Here is a 21,555-nt window from a genome sequence, read left to right as displayed (position 1 = left end):
GAAATTAGCAAAATTAAAAAGGGATTCTACTAACAACCAAAATAGAATAAAAACTGAAAAGAGGGCGACTCCACTGATAAGAAAACTGAAATACATGAAAAAAAGACTCTACTTACAACCAAATCGAAATAAAAGTCAAGGAACTTAGGAGTCTCTACTGACGAGAAAAATAAAAAAAAGAGAGTAAAGGGACTCTACTGACAAGAAAACCGAGATAAAAGGACTCTATTGAGAAAAGAACTCTTCTGATGATCAAACTAAAACTCTACTGACAAGCACAATATAATAGAATAACGTAATCTGTAATTGAAAATCAATCAAAAATTTTAAAAACATTAAATGTGCCAATTCAATTTGGCTCTTGCAAAGACTATTAAGACATTCATATGTGGCGTGCTTTGCAGCTTTCATATTTATTATAAATGCACCACATTTTCAATTAGTTAGTCATTTCTATACTAAAAATTTTATACTGGAAGTATTTTTTATGGCAAAACAACGTTTGCGTGTCAGTTTGTATATATATTACGGTGGTCCTTGATATGGACATTTTGGAATTTCTTTGCTCCCAAGGGCTTAAACGCTTCCAAAATGATGAAAAAAAATTCTATGAAAGTTTCAAGTCTTAATATTAACATTTAGACAGTCCGCAATGATAATAATGATTATACGGAACTTTAATTGAATGGCGGACTATCTAAAAGTTAATATTAAGAGTTAAAATTTTCAGAGAATATCCTTTTATCAATTTGGAAACATTTGAGCCCTTGGGAGCAAAAAAATCCTATCCATATTAGGACCACCGACCAAAATACATATACATACATACTAGGTATCCAATGCCAATTTCTTTCTTTTATACATAATACTAGATATCTATTACCAATTTCTTTTATACATATACATATATACATATATCTATTACCATTTAGAGGTTACATTTTTCTTTTTCCAGACAATTCATATCAAAACTGCCCGATAAGGGTGCAAAAATTCAAGAATTCCACGACAAAATAGTGCGGGAGCTGGAAAGCAAAGATTTAGTCGAAAAAACGTGCCAGGATTTGTTGAAACTCGAAATTTCGAAAAAATATGTCCTTGAGGACATCGAATGGGGCAAAAAGGCCAGGATTATGAATATATTGATAGCGACGACGATGATAATAATAATGATATGATGATGATAAAAATTCTGGCAAGGAACGGCCCTTATAAAAAACAGATTAAAAAAATTGTACCCGAAAAGCCCTTAATTACGGTAAAGGACTTACAAGATATTACAGGGGAAAATAATTTATCTAAAGAAAGTCCTTTATCTTTACCTAAAGACAGTCCTTTATCTTTAGTCTTTATCTTTTTGCCTTATTACCTCATGTAAAGTATCTTCTCAAAAAAGATGAAAATTCCCAAAAAGAACCTAAGCCCAAATTTTTACCCTACAAATCTACGAAATCCGACGTACACAACCCTTTCAAAGAATTAACCCGGTGTCAAAAATTAAAAAAATTCGAGATCACCGCAGCCACTCCCCCGCCGTCAATTAATGGCCCTGTTAAATGTTTGACTTTGTTAGAATCTCTGGCTTTGCAAAAAGAACAAGAGGAACATCGAAAGGTAAGGGTAATAAGGGAATCTGTGTGTATATTTTAGATATTATGTATTATTTAAGGGTGGCCCTTAGGAATTTTTAGGCTCCCAAGGGCTCAAAAGTTTCTAAATAGATCAAAGAATATTCTCTGAAAATTTCAAGTCTTAATATTATTTCTAAGATAGTCCGCAATGATATTAATGAATGTAAGGGGTAAAGGATAAAGGAATTTGTGTATATATAAGGGTGGCCCTTACGAATTTTTTTGTTCCCAAGGGCTTAAATGGTTCTAAAGTAATAAAAGATAATTTTGTAAAAATTGCAAGTCTTAATCTTAATATTTAGATAGTCCGCCATTAAATAAAAGTTTCGTATATTCGTTATTAACATGGCGGACTACCTAAATGTTAATACTAAAAGCTGAAACTTTCGGAGGATTTTTGTTTAATAATTTGGAAGCGTTTGAGCCCTTGGGAGCAAAGAAATTCGAAAGTGTCCATATTAAGGGCACCCTATATATATATGTGTATATATATATATATATATATTATATATATATATATATTATATATATATATTCATATCATATTTGTGAAGTTGTGCGGTTTTAAGTTCGAGTCTTTGATATTTTTCCTTGTTTATACTTTTTGATCGTCAGTAGAGTCCCTTGCGTCATTTTTTTCTATTTTGCTAATCAGTAGAGGATCTTTTTTTAATGTTGCTCTTCAGTAGAGTCCCTTTAGTTTTTTTATTTTGCTCGTCAGTAGAGTACCTTTTGTTTTTTTTTTAATTTGTTTGTCAGTAAAGTTCCTTTTGCTTCTTTTTTATTTCAGGTTGCTCGTCAGTAGAGTCCTTTTGTTTTTTTTTATATTTGCTCGTCAGTAGTGTTCCTTTTGTTTTTTTTAATTTTGCTCATCAGTAGAGGATCTTTTTCTTGTTTTAGAATTTTGCTTGTCAGTAGAGTCCATTTTTCTTTTTTTTAATGTTGCTTGTCAGTAAAGTTTCTTTTGCTTCTTTTTATTTCATGTTGCTTGTCAGTCCCTTTATTTTAATTTGCTCATCAGTAGCAAATGTTGCTTTTCATTTCAAAGAAACTCTATTTTGCTTGTAAGTAGACACCTTTTTTATTTTTGCTTATCAGTAAAGTCCTTCTTTCTACTTTTTTTATTTGGTAGAATATCACTAGATATATATTTCTTTCTGTCTTGTCTCAGTTTCCTCGTCAGTAGAGTTTCTTTTACTTTTTCTTTTCTTTTTTTTTGCATTTTTCTCGTCAGTAGAGTTCCTTTCTTTTATTATGTTATAACTAAATATACTAATGAACTAACTAGAAGGAAATAGTAATTTAAAAAAAAAATGACAAACAGAAAAAATGTGAAAAGGGGGCACTACTGATAAGCAAATTAAATATCAAAATAGAATTTAGAGAAGGAACTTTACTGACGAGCAAATTAAAAATCTAGACAGAATTAAAAAAAGGACTCTACAGACGAGCAAATTATCACAAGACGAAAAAGGGACTCTACTGACAAACAAATTACAGAAATTAGAAAAAGGAACTGTACTGACGAGCAAAATAAAAATCTAGATAGAAAATTAGCAAAGGACTCTACTGACGAGCAAATTAAAAATCCAGACAGATAATTAAAGAAGGAACTCTATTAACGAGCAAACTAAATATCGTATTTGTCTTGTTTAAGTTTCTTCGTCAGTAGAGTTTCTTTTACCTTTTGTTTTTAATTTCAATTGAAAAGTCGGGCGTAACATCAATAAAAATAGTGTGAGAGTTTTTAAAAGTTTATTTATTTAAAATCCATACGTTTCGGCTAGCATCTAGCCATCATTCAGTGGTAATCAAATTAACTATAAAAATTAAAACTAGATAAATAATAATAATAAAAATAAGGACACTTACAATTTTGTATCCTAATATAACATATGAATTAGGACACAAAATTTTAAATTGATTGCCACTGCATGAAGGCTAAGATGCTAGCCGAAACGTATGCATTTTAAATAAATAAATTAAAAAAAACTCTCATACTATTTTATTGATGTTACGCCCGAATTTTAAACTCGAATTAAAACACATATATATATATATATATATATATATATATATATATATAATATACATATATATATATATATATATATATATATATATTTATATATACTAGCATACCCGGCCACGCTTTGCTGTGGCTTTCACACCAAATTTCATTTATTTTTTTCCCAGTGGAACTGAAACACGCCCAATTACAAAATTTCCAAGAAATTCACTCCGAAATAATCGCTCCGAATTCGTCGAATTTCCAAAATAATCAAAATCAAAAATTTCTGGAACTTACCGAGAATCCAAGAAAGAAATTCAATCCGATGATGAAAATGAAAATGATGAAGAAGTCGAAGTTTACGATGATGAAGATGAAAACAACGCTGGCACGATACGATATACGGTCACCGAATATTTATCATAAATTGTAATAATTATTGATGTAGGTTATTATTTTGTATGAAATTGTGATAATAATAAAGTTGATTTTTATACGATAATGATGATTTCATTTGAATTTTAATGTTTATAAAGGAAGCCCAACCTTTTTTCTACTTGTCTATGTCTTGCTCGTCAGTAAATTTCCTTCCATCTACTATTTTTGTTTGTTCGGGGTGCAAATAATTCTCTTTTTAAATTTTGTTCGTCAGTAGAGTCCTTTTCTCTTGTTTCTTCTATTTTGATCAACAGTAGAGTTCCTCATCCTTGTCAAAAAGTAAAGATAATAGTAGAGTTCCTTTGTCCCTTTGTTTCGATTTGCTCGTCAGTATAGTCCCTTTTCTCTTTTATTATAGTTAGTTTGTTTATAAATTTCCTTCCTTCTATTTTTTGGTTTGCTCGTCAGTAGAGTTCCTTTTTTATCTATTTTTTGAAAATTTTACGTCAGTACAGTCCATTTCTCTTGATTTTTTTAAATTCTAGTAGAGTCCCTTTTTTAATTACTATCTAAATATTGAATTTGTTCGTCAGTAGAGTCCCATTTGTAATTCCCTGTCTAGATATTTAGTTTGCTTGTCAGTAGAGTCCCCTTCATTATATTCTATCCACATATTTAATTTTGTGAGTAGAGTCCTCTTTATAATTTTCTGCCTAAATATTCAATTTTGGTCATCAGTAGAGTCCTCACTTCTTTCCTTTTTTTGAATATTAAGTTTACTTAACTCTTATCATGTTTTGCTCGTCAGTAGAGTTCCGTTTGTTCATCATGTGGAAATTTAGTTTAATTTGATTCAAAGTAAAGTAACTGTAAGTTTAATATAAGTTCAAAAATAATAAAAGAAGGTACCGTACTAACAACCAAACAGTAGTCAAAAAAGGAAACTCAATTAACGAGTAAAAACAAAGAAAAAGAACTCTACTGACGAATAAACTGAATTAACAAATAATTGAGACTCTACAGATGAGCAGTTAGTAAGAATACTTTATGCTCACCAGTAGAGTTTCTTTTCATTTCACTTTCTTTCAGTTTGCTCGTCAGTAGTGTCTCGTATCTTTTCTTTTTTTCAATTTTGCCCAGTCAGTAGAGTCCTTTATCATTATTTAACTATTGCTCGCCAACATAGTCATTTTTCCACATTTATTTAAATTCACACTTCAGTAGAATCCTTTTTTGTCTTTAATCTTGCTAGTGAGTAGAGTTTCTTTTCGATTTATTTATCAGTAGACTTTTTCTCCCTTATTAATTTTGCTCGTAAGTAGAGTCCCTTTTCCAAATTTAATCCGATTCCTCGTCAGTAGAGTCCCTTTTGCTTCTTAATTTCATTTTGCTGTCAGTATAGTCCCATATGTTCCTCGCCATGTAATATAGTTTTTTTGTCTGTGAGTAGAGTCCTTATTGTTGATATTTTCCTCTGATGATATTTTGTGTGTCAATAGAGTCCGTTTTTTCGTCAGTAGACTCCCGTTTTTTTACTTCAGTTTATTCATCAGTAGAGAACTTTTTTGTTGCTGCTCGACAGTAGAGTTTCTTTTGTCTTTTGATTTTTTTCGCCAATGGAGTTCTTATTTGACATTTTTGAATCCATTTTTATTTCATTTTATTTGTAAGTAGAGTTCCTTCATTCCTTTCATTTGATTTACTCATCAGGAGAGGGTATTTTACTTTTTTTTTCTGTTTGATTGTCAGTAGAGTCCCTTATTCCTCTCATAAATTTTGATCATCAGTAGAGTCTCTTATTCTTTTATTAAATTTTGCTCGTTGGAAGAGTCATTTTCTCTTTTGTTTCGGTTTGCTCGTCAGTAGAGTCCCTTTATCACTTTTTTTAGTTTGCTCGTCAGTAGATTCCAATAGTACCTTTTTTAAATTTGCTCGCCAGTAAAGTCCCTTTTTATATTATTCGAGTCAGTACAGTCTCTCTTCTTTTTTATTTCAGTTTGCTTGTCAGTAGAGTTTCTTTCTCCAATCCGCAAATATAAATAAAAGAAGAAAGGGACTCTACTGACAAACGAGTTCAAATACAAGGAAAAACGACTGCCGAGCGAATAAACCATTTAGAAATTTCAAAAAAATCCAACAAACTGGTATAAAAGGTAAAAGGAACTCTACTGTTGAAAAATAAATAAGAACTCTACTGACGAGCAAACTAAAGCAAGATAAAAGAGAAACATCCTGACACTTTAGTAGACATAAAATTAAAAAGCAAAAGGAACTGTACTAACAAGCAAACTTTTAAGAAAAATAAGCAAAATTTGTGAACAAAGCTGGAACTCTACTGATGAGCAAACTGTAAGAGTGAAAGGACTTAATTGACGAGCAAATTAAAACGAAATTAAAAGAAACATTCTGGTGGCACCGTAGCAAACAAAGAATAAGGAAAGAGACTTTACTGACGGGAAAAACTAACAAAAATAGAATAAAATTAAATGTGATTCAATTTGCTCGTTAGTACAGTTCCTTTTCAAACTTACTGTTTTTTGATTGTCAGTACAGTTCCTTTTTTTTACACAGTTCCTTTTTTTAAGTAAAGTTTTATTTTCTTAACGAGTCCTTGAACAATAATAACTTATTATTTAACAGCGGCATCAGTCTATGTCTTGAGGTGCCAAGGGCACTCTTAGAACCTTCGTATATGGATCGAGCGCGCGGTTCTTTACCAACCATTTCCCACCAACCGCGGTTTAAATCTATGCTGTTCGGTCGATGCGTGTGATTCGAACGCGCATGATGGACTTTTATGAATGAATTTATGATGATGGAATCTCAAACAAACAGTCCTTAACATTATTAAAATTCTATATTTATCGAAACGTGGTATAAAAATATAAATGCAGACATTATAAAAGATAAAATCGATAGATTAAATTTATATATATATATATATATATATATATATATATGAATAAAATTTAATTAAAATATTTATTATTTGTCACAGAGTGCTTGCACGCCTGGCAACACTTTCCTTCGAGCAATTCCAAGCTGGCACCACCACCGGTGCTCACGTGGGACACCAGGTGCTCCGTTTGCCATTTTGCACAGCAAGTGGCTGTGTCACCACCACCTGGAAAAAGATAAATAGATAAAAAGGGACTCTACTGGTGAGCAAACTAATAAGAAGAAAAGTACAAAAAAAAATATGGCGGAGTAAAATAAAAGGACTCTACTGATGAGCAAACTAAATTTTAAAATAAAGCAAAAAAGGGACTCTACTGACGAGCAAATTAAAGCAAAAGGACTCTGCTGACGAACAAATTAAATATTTCATTAGGAAATTAGGAATAGACTCTACTGACAAGCAAAATTGAATACTAAGAGAGAAATTTAGAAAAGGGACTCAACTGACGAACAAATTAAATATCTTGATGGAAAACGTCAAAAAAACTCTACATATTAATATAAAATATTTAGATATAAAATTAGAAAAAGGACTCTACTGACGAACAATCTAAATGAAATTAAAAAATGGACTTTACTGACGAGCAAATTAAATTTTAAAATTAAAAAAGGACTCTACCGACAAGCAAATATAAATATCTAGATTGAATATTAAAAAAAGGACTCTACTGACAAGCAAACTGAATCAAAGCTAATTTAAAATGTAGAGAAAATTAAAACAGACTCTACTGACGAGCAAATTGAATAATAAGAGAAAATTAGAAAAGGAACTCTACTAACAAGCAAACTGAATCAAATTAAAAAAGACTCTACTGACAAACAAACTAAATATCTAGATAAAAAATTGGAAAAGGATTCTACTGACGAGCAAAATAAATATTTTGATGAAAAACGAAAAAAAGACTCTACTGACGACTAAATAAAAAAAGATAAATAATTAGATAGATGATCAGAAAAAGACTCTACTGACGACTAAATTAAATTAAAACAAAAAAGGGACTCTACTGACCAGCAAATTCAATATATGACAATGAAATTATAAAAGGACTCTATAGACAAGCAAATGAAATTTGAGGTTTTGGTTTTTTAGATGATAAAATAATATTTCTTACCAATGATAGTGACTGTTCCTTTCTTCGTAACTTCTACAACAGCATCCATGATGGCTTTTGTACCCGTCGAGAAGTTTTCAAATTCAAATACACCAGCTGGCCTAATATATAAAACCCAAAAACATAGTAATACATTTTTAAATGATTCAAAAGTCTAGTTTGTGCCCTTTTTTAGGATTCACTTCTTTTTATAAATAAATTATAAGTATATAACGTTTAACAGACAAAATATGATTGAGGTTAAGTGCTCTCAATTTATTTTTTTTGCAAAATCTAGTAATAATTTGTGCAAAATCTAGTAATAAACTTTCAAAAGTCTCACAAGTTTTATTTATTCTCATTTTTTTCGTATTCTTTACTTTATAAATGAGCTATTATATAAAGTTCAATAATTTATAAATATAAGGTTATGTAGGAATGGTTACACTTGTTATTTGTAAAAAAAATTATATTTTAATGCCAAATTTCTTTTATAATATATATATATATATATATATATATATATATCAGTGTGAAATTAATCATATATAATATTTATATATAATTATTTAATTAAACTATATTAGTTACATTTGAACAAATGATTGAGGTTATGAGATATTTTGTTCGAAAAAAATTATGCAATATTTAGTAAAGTTTTAAACAAACCAAAAATTTGATTTTACATTCATTTTTTCGAAGAGTAAAAAAAGCTAATTATTTTAAATTAAAGTAACAAATCTTACCCATTCCAAACGATAATCTTAGCCCTTCGAATAGGTTCACAAAATAGTTCAATAGATTTTGGACCGACATCCAAACCCATCCAATTCTTTTCGATACCTGTTTTTAAATCAGCAGAACCCACCTGAAAACATGAATAATTAAAATTATTAGCAAGTAAATAGTAATTTCCTCCTTAAACTTAAATAATGTTTAAATTTCATATAAATATACGATAATTTGAAAATAATATATATAAATATATTTCAAATAATATCAATGTTATCAAATATTGATTTAATAAAAATTGATTTTATATATCGTCTAGTTTGCATTTAATGCAAAAAATATCACAGAAGAAATTTGTATTTATGTTTTGTTAAAAGACTTTAGAAACTATGAAAATATATTTTGCATGAATAAATGAATGATAAGCTACGATATCAATAAATGATAATTTATTGATTGTAGACTTTTATTAATGGCAACAATTATAAATTAGTACTAGTAATTATCTTCTTCTAGACTACTATTTAGTACACTGATAATTTATTTTCAATATCAATATTATAAATATTATATAAATGTTTATTACCTTAGCAGTTTCTGAAAAAGAATCAGCAGTGACAAAATCAACTGGCAGGTGAATTTGTACATTATTTTTCTTCGCCTTGTCCATCAATTTTTCTACAATTTTGGCACCTTCTTGATCATATAAGGACGAACCAATCTAGCAAAAATATAAAAAAATCAGTCATTAGGTTAATTGCACGACAACTACATCTTGATAATAAGCAATGGTGATATCATATTATTATACATCTCTAATATGATATAAAATAAATATATGAATGTATTCTTAAAAAAAAAACTGATTGTAATAAGTACAGCAAAAAATATATCACAACTAGAAGGAACTGCTTCTGGTGTTAATAGTAACACCATCTATTATATCTGATGTAAACTTTATATAATTATTCTATTATTTATAATAATTATAACATAATACTTTCAAAATACTTTCTTATTTGTTAACATCTCAATAATAACATAAAATAATGAAATAATAATATAAGAACTGATAATAAAATAAAAAAAACTTTATATGAACAATAAAACAATTATATAAAGTTACCATTATATGCCATAAAGATAGTAGATGGCGTTACCATTAATATTAATTACAGAATATTGTTTATAACAATATAATTAAGATGTTTTGCTAAAACTTTAAATAAATTAATATGTTTACCTGCATTCCATTTAAAACTTTCAAGAAAGTATAAGCCATTCCTCCTCCAATTATCATCTCATCGACTTTGTCTAACAAATTTTCAATTAGTTGAATCTTGTCTGCAACCTATAATTGAAATAATAATAATTAGTTTATATAGAAAAATAATATTTTTGTTACTGATTCTTCTTAGAAACAATATGAAACAAGTATCACATTATCATTCAAACGAAATTTATTCTAGATTTTTCTATATTTTTCGAAGAATAAATTATATTAAAAAATATCACACTACAATTCTATCAAACGATAACTGTTTGGTTTATTTAATAATGACATATTCTTTTATTTCTATTACCTTTGCACCTCCTAAAATAGCCAAGAAGGGCTTCGGTGGACAATCCAAGGCCTTGGCAAAATAGCAAAGTTCTTTATTTAACAATAAACCAGCTGCACGAGTTTCGAAATGTTCTCCAAGCATCGAACTGTGTGCACGATGGGCAGTACCTGAAAAAAATGTATATATATATATATATATATATATATATATATATGTACATATGTTAAAATTTAATTTAAGAAGCTTTCCAATAGGTAATTTGAAAATAGCCTTTGGCTTTAGTTATTGACATATCAATAAATAAAATGTTATAAACAAAATTGTATAATAACTTTATAAACAATGAATAAATTATTCATTTGAATTCAGAAATAGAAGGTGTGCAAACACAAAATTTAAAGTGCGCGAAATTTAAATTACCCAATTCAATATAAACAGTTGTGTTCAGGATACGAATGTAGTTTTTTGCAGAAACGATTGCAGCTTATTAAAAAAATTAAGTAGTATCATTATAGATAAATTATCAAAAATTGAAATAACTCACCAAAAGCATCATTAACATATACATCAGCCAATTTTCTTAAACCAGCTCGAAATTCTTTACCTTTTTCCGGATTTGCTTTCACCTAAAATTATAAATTATAAATTATAATATATATATATATATATTATATATATATATATTATAACTTTATATAATGTGTAAGGTATAAAGCTTTGTAGCATTGTAGCAAAGACAAACTAACTATGCAATTTGTCAAGAAAATATATACTTTTTATGAACTTGTAGTAAACGAGTCTAAAGAAGTTTTACTTCAAAAATTTTAGATTTCGTTTAATTTAAGTTATGTACCATATAATATCTATAATTGTACAATTGTTGTATAAATATAAATATAAATAAAATATAAATATAAAATAAAATAAATATAAGTATAAATATAAATATAACTATAAATATATGGCATGTCCATTGTTTATAAAGTTTGAAAGGTCTCGACGAGTAGAAAACGAATTCTCATGAAAAATTATCATATTATAATAAAAACGTTATACAATATTATTACAAAAAATATTAGTGTTCAAATTTTATTGCAAAATATTTTAAAATAAACAAGGTATTAAATTAGAAAAAGTATGTATATATATTAGAACTATATCATTTGTTCAAAACAGAATACACGTTTCATAAATTTGTAGTCTAAAGAAGTTTTACTTCAAAAAGTTTAAATTCTATTTTTATGGCATGTGAGGAATCGTTTGAAAGGTCTCGACGAGTACAACACAATTTTCATAAAACAATAATTATCTTATATATAAAAATGGAGCTCTCGATAAAACGGCTAAACCGATTTGGCCAGCATTAGTCTTGAAAAATTCGTACTAATCAGTAGGTTGTCGGAAAGGCGAGATATTATTTTAAAATTGCGTAGAAACTTTACATTTTTAATTTGAAAATTTTTGTTGAAGCGTAATTTAAATAAAACAATGGACGGTGGCTAATGCGTCAAATGTCAAACGTTTTTGACAGATGATGTTCAATTTCGTTTAATAGGATGTTTTACGCGAATATTATTTATTTATGATAAATTTGTAGTAAGTAGTTTTGTTTGTAGTTTTATTTATATACAAAACGTTATTAAACGGCCTGCAAGTGTTACTAGAGACTCAAAATATAAACTTTTTTGATATGTTAATATGAAAATGCACTTTTTGCATATTTTTCTCAAACACGATGCTCTGAAAGATCTCATTTGCATAATTATATACTCATTGGTATTTATGAAACATTTTCTAGGTAATATTATTTTCAATTTCTCAGAATTTATTGAAGAATATGTGGGGAAATCAAGCAGGCTAGTGTTTAGAGAGAAAAACAATTGGACTTGTCATATATATTTTTTATATCAGTAATATTTTATAATGAATATATTTTATATATTTTTATATGATGGGAGTTTATACGATAGAAAGTGTATAAAACTTCCAGTTTGATTGTATTGACAAAATATAGACAAAATAATGGGGTTTATTTGCTTTTATAATACCTCGTTGTATATAGCATTCAAACAACACATCCTTATACACTTAAAGTATAAATATTTTTGATCCTCTAGAAATTGTTTAGAATATACCTTACTTAGCAAAACAATGTTTACCGGATCAGCTAGTATATATATATATATATATATATATATATATATATATATATATATATATATATATATATTTTAATTACTCACCTTATTTCCGGAAGCATCCACACCTTTACCTTCTTCTTCCAAATGAAATCTCAAATTCTCCAACAAAATAATCGAGCCTTGCTTTGCATTATTGCACTCTTGTTCTACTTTGGGGCCAACACAGTCTTCCAAAAATGTCACATCCCTAAAAAAAACAATATATATAATAAAAAAAGAAAAGTTTCTTGACTTATTATTCTTAATATTTCTATTTGTGCAAAAATAATTCGTTAAACTTTAAATTATCAATTTGAATTTATTTATGTTGACAGTTGCAAAATACAAAATGTCTACTTGACAGTTGCAAATTCAACATGGCCGCTTGACAGCTCCAACATTTAAGTTAAAAATAAATGTACGTGGTTTATATTTATATTTGTTTTGTTTAAATTTAAGTAAATATATTAGTAGTGTTTTATATTATTAGAAAGCTAATAAAATTATCTACAAATCTGTGTATAACAATATATTACGTTTCGAACAAAACTGAATAAGAAAAATTGGCGAAATTTAAAATTTAGTCAGCCATTAACGGATTTCATTGGTTACATGTTTTTATAATAACTTTTATATTGGTAAAAGTTATTATATAACATATATATTATTAGATATCGTTAGAAATCTAATAAAATTATCTACAACTCTGTATATAACAATTTGTCATGTTTCTAACAAAATTGTATATAACATTTCATAACTTTAGAAACAAAATTAAAAAACAAAAATCTGCAACGTTCAAAATTTATTATTTAGTTATTAGCTATTGGTGGATTTTTTGGTTACATTTTTTTAAATTCACGTTTATATTGCAAAAATTATATATCATTAAAAAGCTATTAAAATGATCTACAAATCTGTATATAACGTTTAAAAACCTTTCAAACAAAATTAAATAATATAAAATGGTAAAATGTAAAATTAATTCAGCCTTTAACAGATTTCATTGCTTATATTTTTATATATTTAGCATGTTTGTAACAAAAGTCATCTTTATGGTTATTTATATTGATATATCGTTTAAAAGTAGATAAAAGTATCTATAAATCTGTATATAACAATTTATAAGTGTTGGAACAAAATTGTGCAAAAATAGTTCGTTAAACTTTGAAATTCATTCAATAGGCTTTAAAATTTAAATTTATTTGTGTTGACAGTTGCAAAATACAAAATGTCTTCTTGACAGTTGCAAATTCAACATGGCCGCTTGACAGCTCCAACATTTAAGTTATAAATAAATGTACGTGGTTTATATTTATATTTGTTTTGTTTAAATTTAATTAAATATATTGATAGTATTATATATCATTAGAAAGCTAATAAAATTATCTACAAATCTGTATATAACGTTTAAAAACCTTTCAAACAAAATTAAATAATATAAAATGGTAAAATGTAAAATCAATTCAGCCATTAACAAATTTGATTGGTTACATTTTTATATATTTTGCATGATTGTAACAAAATTAATCTCTATACTTATGTAGTATGATTATCTATAAATCTGTATATAACAATTTATAAGTGTTGGAACAAAATTGTGCAAAAATAGTTCGTTAAACTTTGAAATTCATTCATTAGGCTTCAAAATTCATATTTATTCATGCTAACAGTTGCAAAATACAAAATGTCTACTTGACAGTTCAAAATCCAACATGGCCGCTTGACAGCTCCAACAAATAAATGATTATTTATAATTCTTGACTCGATTCTCAATATTTATATTTATATTTATATTCATTTCCACCTTTACAATCTGTGTAAATATATTTCTATTATATTTACCTGTTTAATAGTTTCTTCAATTCCTCGGCAACAGGTCTCAAACTGTATTCCTTTTTAGGAAGCCCATCAGGACGTCCTAAATGGCTCATCAGAATAACACTCAAAGCATTTTTATTCAAAGCGTACTTAATCGTATCCAAAGCTGCCACTATTCTTTGATTGTTCGTGATAACACCGTTTTTTAACGGAACGTTGAAATCAACCCTAGGGAAAAAAATATTATATAAATAAAAAAATATTTCATCATTATATTATATATTTGGGTGGTCCTTAATATGGACATTTTCGAATTTCCTTGCTGCCAAGGGCTCAAACGCTTCCAAATTAATAAAAGAAAATCCTCTGAAAGTTTTTGCTCTTAATATTAACATTTAGATAATCCGCACGTCAATTAAAAGCTTCGTACATTCATTATTAAAGCAAAGTTAATTTTAATCTAGAAGATAAGAAAAGCAACTGCTCGCCAGTAGAGTCCCTTTTAATTTTTTTTTTATTTTGCTCGTCAGTAGAGTTCTTTTTGCACTTAAAAAATTCATTTGCTCGTCAGTAGAGTTCATTTTATCACTTTTTAACTCTACTGACGAGCAAATAATTATTTTTAAGTGTAAAATGAACTCTACTGACGAGCAAATAAATTTTATAAGGTGTAAAAAGAACTGTACTGTTGGACAAAATAAAAAATATGATAAAAAGAACTGTACTGACGAGCAAATTAAAAAATCTCGTCAGAAATGCAAAAAAAGGGACTCTACTGACGAGCAAATTAAAAAATCTCGTCAGAAATACGAAAAAAAAGACTCTACTGACAAGCAAATTATTGATTAATCTGAGAAATAAGAAAGGAACTCTACTGACGAGCAAATTAAAAAATATCGTCAAAAATGTAAAAAAAGAGACTCTACTAACGAGCAAATTAAATATCTTGTTTGAAATGTAAAAGGAGAGACTCTACTGACGAGCAAATTATTGAATAACCTAGAAAATAAAAAAGGGACTCTACTGACGAGCAAATTAAAAAATCTCGTTAAAAATGTAAAAAAAAAGACTACATCGAACAAACTATTAAAAAATCTGGAAAATAATATAAAGGGACTCTACTGGCGAGCAAATTAAAAAATATCGTCAAAAATGTAAAAAAGAGACTCTACTAACGAGCAAATTAAATATCTTGTTTGAAATGTAAAAGAAGAGACTCCACTGACGTGCAAATTAAAAAATATGATCAGAAATTTAAAAAAGAGACTCTACTGGCGAGCAAATTATGAAACAATATAGAAAAAGAAAAAGAAACTCTACTGGCAAGCAAATTTAAAAATCTCGATAGGACTCTACTAACAAGTAAATTAAAAAATCTGGGAAATAAAAAAGGAACTCTACTGACGAACAAACTATTGAAAAATCTCGCCAGAAATAAAAAAGGGACTCTACTGATGAGCAAATTAAATAATTTTAAGAAATAAAAAAGGACTCTACTGACAAGCAATCATTGATTAATCAAGAAAATAAAAATGGGACTCTACTGGCAACCAAGATACAAAATATATAGAAAAATGAATACTACTGACGACCATAAATAAAATCAAAGAATATTTTTCAAAAAAGCACAAATTAATTATACAAAAAAAACACATTATAAATAAATTTTGTTTATACGACAGTCAAGAATCTAAATTATACTTATTAAACAAAGATTTTGTTAAATAACCTAAAAAAAAACAACAATTTTTTTTATTTTAAATAATTTTGCAACGAATTGAATTTTTATTCACTTTTCACAGTTTTTTAAAAGTTTTTACTAAACATTGTGAATTGATTCGTTTTGTTTTTGCAAAATATGAAAAAATCTGCATTTCTTATATTATATATATAATATAATATATATATATATATATATATATATATCCTATTATTATTCCTATTATATATATATATATATATATATATATATATAATAAATATTAATTTGTGATAATGAATTCTTTCTTACCTCATAAGAACTTTCTTGCCTTCCAAATCCACACTCTCGATACTCAATTTGTTCAAAGCCATTGTATAAAATATATTAATAAAACACTTATTATATAATTTCTTTACAAAAATCTTGCAGGTACTCTTGTACTTTTATCAAATTGACCTTTGAGACTTCTCGAACACACACATGCACTCAATAAAATAAAATCTGCAAAATATAATTTATATTAGTTAAATATCAAATAACTAAAACTATAATAACAATAATAATGTAATAATATTTAATTACTTTTAACAATAATAATAATGTGACAATAATATGTAAGTTTTTGTCAAGTGCAAGAAAGACAAGATAAAAGGTTATTGAAGGTCATGATAAAAATTTGATGTTTTTATCAAAAATATTGAAAAGTTTGTTGTGTTATAGACTAAGTTACGTAATAACATGATTATATTCATTTTATTACCAAATACATGCATATATAACGCATTTAATTGTGTATTTAACACATTTGTTGTATTTAATTCAAGTAGTAACCTCAAAATTGTCAAAATATCCATAAAACAGTTTTTACATTATTAAAGTATAAAATTATATAAAAAACACAAATATAATACCACAGAATGTATTCCCTTACATAATTCTAAGTTATTCGTATAAAATTCACTTATAAAACAGCATTTTACAACATTTTGTCGGCACAATGAATGAAGATGTCAAAAGTAGAAACTGTCAAGTGAAACACATCAACGAGTGTTACCGTGTGAAGTTAAACACATATAAGAGGCGGGAGTTTTAAATTTGAATTAGAATAATTTGTAATTATAAGTTTTTTGTAATATTAATAAGGTATAAAAAATAATAATAACTTATTAATGCTTAAGTATAAATATAATATATATTAGTTCATATAACACGACTTTATAAAGCATTTTATCAGCACAAAGAGTGATTTTATTGGTTACATTTTTTTTAAATTTACGTTTATATTGCAAAAATTTATTATACGACATATATAGTATTATATATCGTTAAAAAGCTATTAAAACTATCTACAAATCTGTATATAACAATATATTACGTTTCAAACACAATTAAATAAGAAAAATTATTGAAGTTTAAAATTTAGTTAGCCCTTGGTGGATTTTTTGGTTACATTTTTTTAAATTTACGTTCATATTACTAAAATTTGTTATACGACATATATATTAATATATATAGTTAAAAAGCTTATAAAATTATCTACAAACCTGTATATAACGTTTACAAACCTTTCAAACAAAATTAAATGAAAAAAATTAGTAAAATGTAAAATTTAATTAGCCATTAACAGATTTTTTGGTTACTGTCAAACACATCAACGAGTGTTACCGTGTGAAGTAAGCAACACATAAGAGGCGGGAGTTTTAAATTTGAATTTGAATATTTGAAAATTTTGGATAATAATAAGTATATAATTATAATAACACGTTACGTCAATATTTTTAGTACAAATGCGTTTTGTTTTTAGTTTTTAGTTTTATTTAGTTAAAAAGGACTCTACTGACGAGCAGATTAAATACCAGAAGAAACAACTCTAAGAGAAAAATATTAGCGAAAAAATTGCTGATAGTAAAAAGGGACTCTACTGACAAGCAAATACTAATAATTTTTTAAAAAGACCCTACTGACGATATAATTCAATTCCAAATTAGAACAAAAAAAAAACTCTACTGACGAGCAAATTAAGGACTGAAAAAATGGTTAACGGAAAAAGGGACTCGACTGATAAGCAAATGACAAATTTGGAGAAAAAAGGACTCTACTGACGAGCAAAAATATTTGGATCTATTCAAAGAAAGGACGAGCAAAAATATTTTAAATTCTTCTAAAAAGGGACTCTACTAACAAGCAAAACCATTTCAAATTTTTCAAAAAAAAAACAATCTACTGACGAGCAAAGATATTTTAATTTATTCTAAAAAGGGACTCTACTGACGAGCAAAAATATTTGGATCTGTTCAAAAAAAGGACTCTACTGACAAGCAAAATATATTCTAGCAAGAAAAGGAACTCTACTGACTAATAAATATAGATTTATTATTATTTTCTACCAAAAGGGACTTTACTGACAAACAAAACTATTTTTAATTATTCTAAAAAGGACTCTACTGACGAACAAAAATATTTGGCATTTTTTTCAAAAAGGACTGTACTAACAAGCAACAACATTTTAAATTCTTCTAAAAAGGACTCTACTGACGAGCAAAAATATTTGGATCTGTTCAAAAAAAAGGGACTCTACTGACAAGCAAAATATATTCTAGCAAGAAGAGGAACTCTACTTACTAATAAATATAGATTTATTATTATTTTCTACCAAAAGAGACTCTACTGACGAACAAAATTAATTTAAATTTTTCAAAAAAAGGACTCTAATGACGAGCAAAAATATTTTAAATTATTCTAAAAAGGACTCTACTGACGAGCAAAAATATTTTAATTTATTCTAAAAAGGGACTTTACTGACGAGCAAAAATATTTGGATCTGTTCAAAAAAGGACTCTACTGACAAGCAAAAAATATTCTAGCAAGAAAAGGAACTCTACTGACTAATAAATATAGATTTATTATTATTTTCTACCAAAAGAGACTCTACTGACGAGCAAAATATTTTAAATTCTTCTGAAAAGGACTCTACTGACGTGCAAAAATATTTTAAATTATTCTAAAAAGGACTCTACTGACGAGCAAAACTATAATAAATTATTCTAAAAACGACTCTACTAACAAGCAAAAACATTTTAAATTATTCTAAAAAGGACTCTACTGACGAGCAAACATATTTTTAATTCTTCTAAAAGGGACTCTACTGACAAGCAAAATTTCTTTAAATTGATCAAAAAAGGACTCTACTGACGATCAAAAATATTTTAATAATTTTTAAAACTAAATATAAATTTGAAATTATTAAAATTTATATTTTAAATATAATTTTTTTAATAAAGTCGTGTTTTAGGACTTTGTTATCGGCACAAAGTATCCTAAAGTAAAAACTGTCAAAGGTCAGCCATTGTGCAAACTGTCAACACGTTGAAGAATGAAGTTAACATCATATTGGGCGGGAGTTTTAAATTTCAAATACTGTTAAATATCTCTTGCGTAATAATAAGTATTTGACACATATATATTGATAATAATAATTAATTAACGCATAATAATGTAAATGTATACGTAAATATATATAAAACTTGATATACAAATACATATTTGTATTTATATATATATGTCTTCTTATTACATAACCTATATATACATGTTTGACAATTTGTCAATTTGACATTTCAATATACTCAAGCGGCTAAAATTAAGTTTATTTAAATAATTTATAAAAAATTACGTGTAAAACTATCAATATATACATATAAAGTATACAAATGTGTTATTAAATAATTATTATAGTGTTAAAAGTGAAATAGTGTATAAAAATTACAGGTAAATATAAATTTGTAAAAGACCTAACCTATATGTACTTATCATATAATTATTAATCATATATTATATTAAAGTGTTTTAAATTATTAACAGTAAATTATTAATGATAAATAAAAACTATGTTGTAATTAGTTATTAGTGTTACATTTGAAAACATTTATATAAATCGCTTAGATTAGATAAATAGTGATTGACAATAAACATAACTTATATGTCATTATTAAATAAGTAAATATATGTATATATGTATATATATACATATATATATATATATATATATATATACATATATATACAAATTTACCTGTTCATAATAATCTTTTCACCTCAAGTATCTAAATATCCACTTCATTGTTTATTTCTATTCTTGAATATTTTTAACTTCTCTTTTTTAATTGTTCTAGATATTTTTGTTCGTAAAAATGTGGCCCATAATAATGCAGTTCTTGAGAAGCAGGGCTCCAATAATAACTTTGCCAATTGCTTCAGTAATCGGTGTCATCGGTTACAACATCGAAGGCTGGATATCTGATAAATATACACCGTATCAGGGTAAATATATAATTAAATAAGTAAATCATTTATTATATATATATATATATATATATATATATATGTATTTATATTTATGTTTCTATTTTTTCAGAGTCGATCCAAGATAAAAGAATAGAACGTCTGTCAGACGACAAATGTCTAGAAAATGCAACAGAAGTCAAAGCTTTAACTTACAACGAGAATGTCTTTAGTAAAAATCTATCACCGAGTTTGAAATGATTTTTAATAAATAAAGATGTTTATTAAAGGGAAGTGATATGTATATATTTGTAGATAAATAAATGAATATTTGAAATTTACCTGAAGCGATGTCTTTAAAATTTAAAATTCTTTTGTAGGTTTATTTGCACTTGTAAATTCTGCTTCGTAAAGCCTTTTCTGCTACTTATGGTCTTTTCTTGACTCACTGTTTTCTCTTGAAAAATATTTGTATTAAAGTGCACATTTTTTTTATACTCGAGCAAATTTTTTTCTATTTTTTTAAAATGATATCTCAAGAACTTTTGGATTTAAATTTTAATAGAAGGCTGTTTTGTCTTTCTTTCATATTTTATATAAATAAATTAAACACGTTAAGTTATATAATAAACAATAAGAATTCGTTCTACTCTTGTTGAATTGAATAAATGTTATTCGTATATAAATTTGCTAAAATTTGATCATTAGTAGAGTTTCTTTGATCATTTTATTCCTAATTTGTGCTTTCTTTCCAGTAGAATTGCTTTTTATCACTTTTCCGAATTTGCATGTCAGTAGAGTCCTTTTTCTATTATTTATTAGTAATATCAAGTTTGTTCGTCAGTAGAGTCCTTTTTTGCTATTTTTGAAGTCTGATTTTAAGTTTGTGCGTCCTTTTTCTATTTTAGTAGAGTCCTTTTTCTATTTTTTAACTCTGATATTAAGTTCGTTCGTCAGTAGAGTCCTTTTTCTATTTATTAACTATGATATTAAATTTGTACCTCAGTAGAGTCCTTTTTTATTATTTTTAAAGTGATATTAAGTTTGTGCTTCAGTAGAGTTCTTTTTGCAATTTTTTTAACTATGATATTAAGTTTGCTCATCAGTAGAGTCCTTTTTCTATTGTTATTAGTAATTGAGCTTTGTGTGTCAGTAGAGTCCTTTTTCTATTTTTTAACTTTGATAATAAGTTTGTACGTCAGTAG

The 21,555-nt window shown here is 26.8% G+C and overlaps 3 protein-coding genes across 3 annotated transcripts; 2 read left to right on the top strand and 1 right to left on the bottom strand.

Moving 5' to 3' along the window:
* Positions 1-1,111: 1,111 nt before the first annotated feature.
* LOC113378324 lies at positions 1,112-4,068 on the top strand. The gene is made up of 3 exons (XM_026618858.1): positions 1,112-1,258; positions 1,381-1,614; positions 3,952-4,068. Exons 1-3 carry the CDS (start codon positions 1,112-1,114, stop codon positions 4,066-4,068), a joined length of 498 nt encoding a protein of 165 aa, XP_026474643.1.
* A 2,937-nt stretch (positions 4,069-7,005) lies between these two features.
* LOC113378323 (phosphoglycerate kinase-like) lies at positions 7,006-17,096 on the bottom strand. Its single transcript, XM_026618857.1, is given in 12 exon segments — positions 7,006-7,040; positions 7,043-7,144; positions 8,091-8,191; positions 8,816-8,937; positions 9,388-9,522; positions 10,045-10,152; positions 10,385-10,533; positions 10,911-10,992; positions 12,610-12,754; positions 14,392-14,595; positions 16,379-16,570; positions 17,001-17,096. Coding segments are annotated over 11 exon segments (1,245 nt in total). The 5' UTR covers positions 16,441-16,570; positions 17,001-17,096.
* A 2,607-nt stretch (positions 17,097-19,703) lies between these two features.
* On the top strand, positions 19,704-20,637 carry LOC113378308 (small integral membrane protein 12-A-like). The gene is made up of 3 exons (XM_026618842.1): positions 19,704-19,837; positions 20,242-20,389; positions 20,484-20,637. The coding sequence occupies exons 2-3, from the start codon at positions 20,260-20,262 to the stop codon at positions 20,609-20,611; spliced, it is 258 nt and encodes an 85-aa protein (XP_026474627.1). The 5' UTR covers positions 19,704-19,837; positions 20,242-20,259; the 3' UTR covers positions 20,612-20,637.
* The last annotated feature ends 918 nt before the right edge of the window (positions 20,638-21,555 follow it).

This window comes from Ctenocephalides felis, unplaced genomic scaffold (genome assembly GCF_003426905.1).
Source record: "Ctenocephalides felis isolate EL2017-DRISC unplaced genomic scaffold, ASM342690v1 CF-g0.4_SCAFFOLD_01886, whole genome shotgun sequence".
NCBI lineage: Eukaryota > Metazoa > Arthropoda > Insecta > Siphonaptera > Pulicidae > Ctenocephalides > Ctenocephalides felis.
Note: the sequence above shows the minus strand (reverse complement) of the source record. Positions and strands in the feature narration are given on the sequence as shown.

Excerpts from the sequence above, each read along its gene's own strand:
- LOC113378324 (XM_026618858.1), top strand. The coding sequence starts at position 1,112 with ATGGGGCAAAAAGGCCAGGATTATGAATATATTGATAGCGACGACGAT. Across the intron at positions 1,259-1,380 it reads CCGAAAAGCCCTTAATTACG|TATCTTCTCAAAAAAGATGA; the intron begins GTAAAGGACTTA and ends CCTCATGTAAAG. Across the intron at positions 1,615-3,951 it reads AACAAGAGGAACATCGAAAG|AAAGAAATTCAATCCGATGA; the intron begins GTAAGGGTAATA and ends CGAGAATCCAAG.
- LOC113378308 (XM_026618842.1), top strand. The coding sequence starts at position 20,260 with ATGTGGCCCATAATAATGCAGTTCTTGAGAAGCAGGGCTCCAATAATA. Across the intron at positions 20,390-20,483 it reads TAAATATACACCGTATCAGG|AGTCGATCCAAGATAAAAGA; the intron begins GTAAATATATAA and ends CTATTTTTTCAG.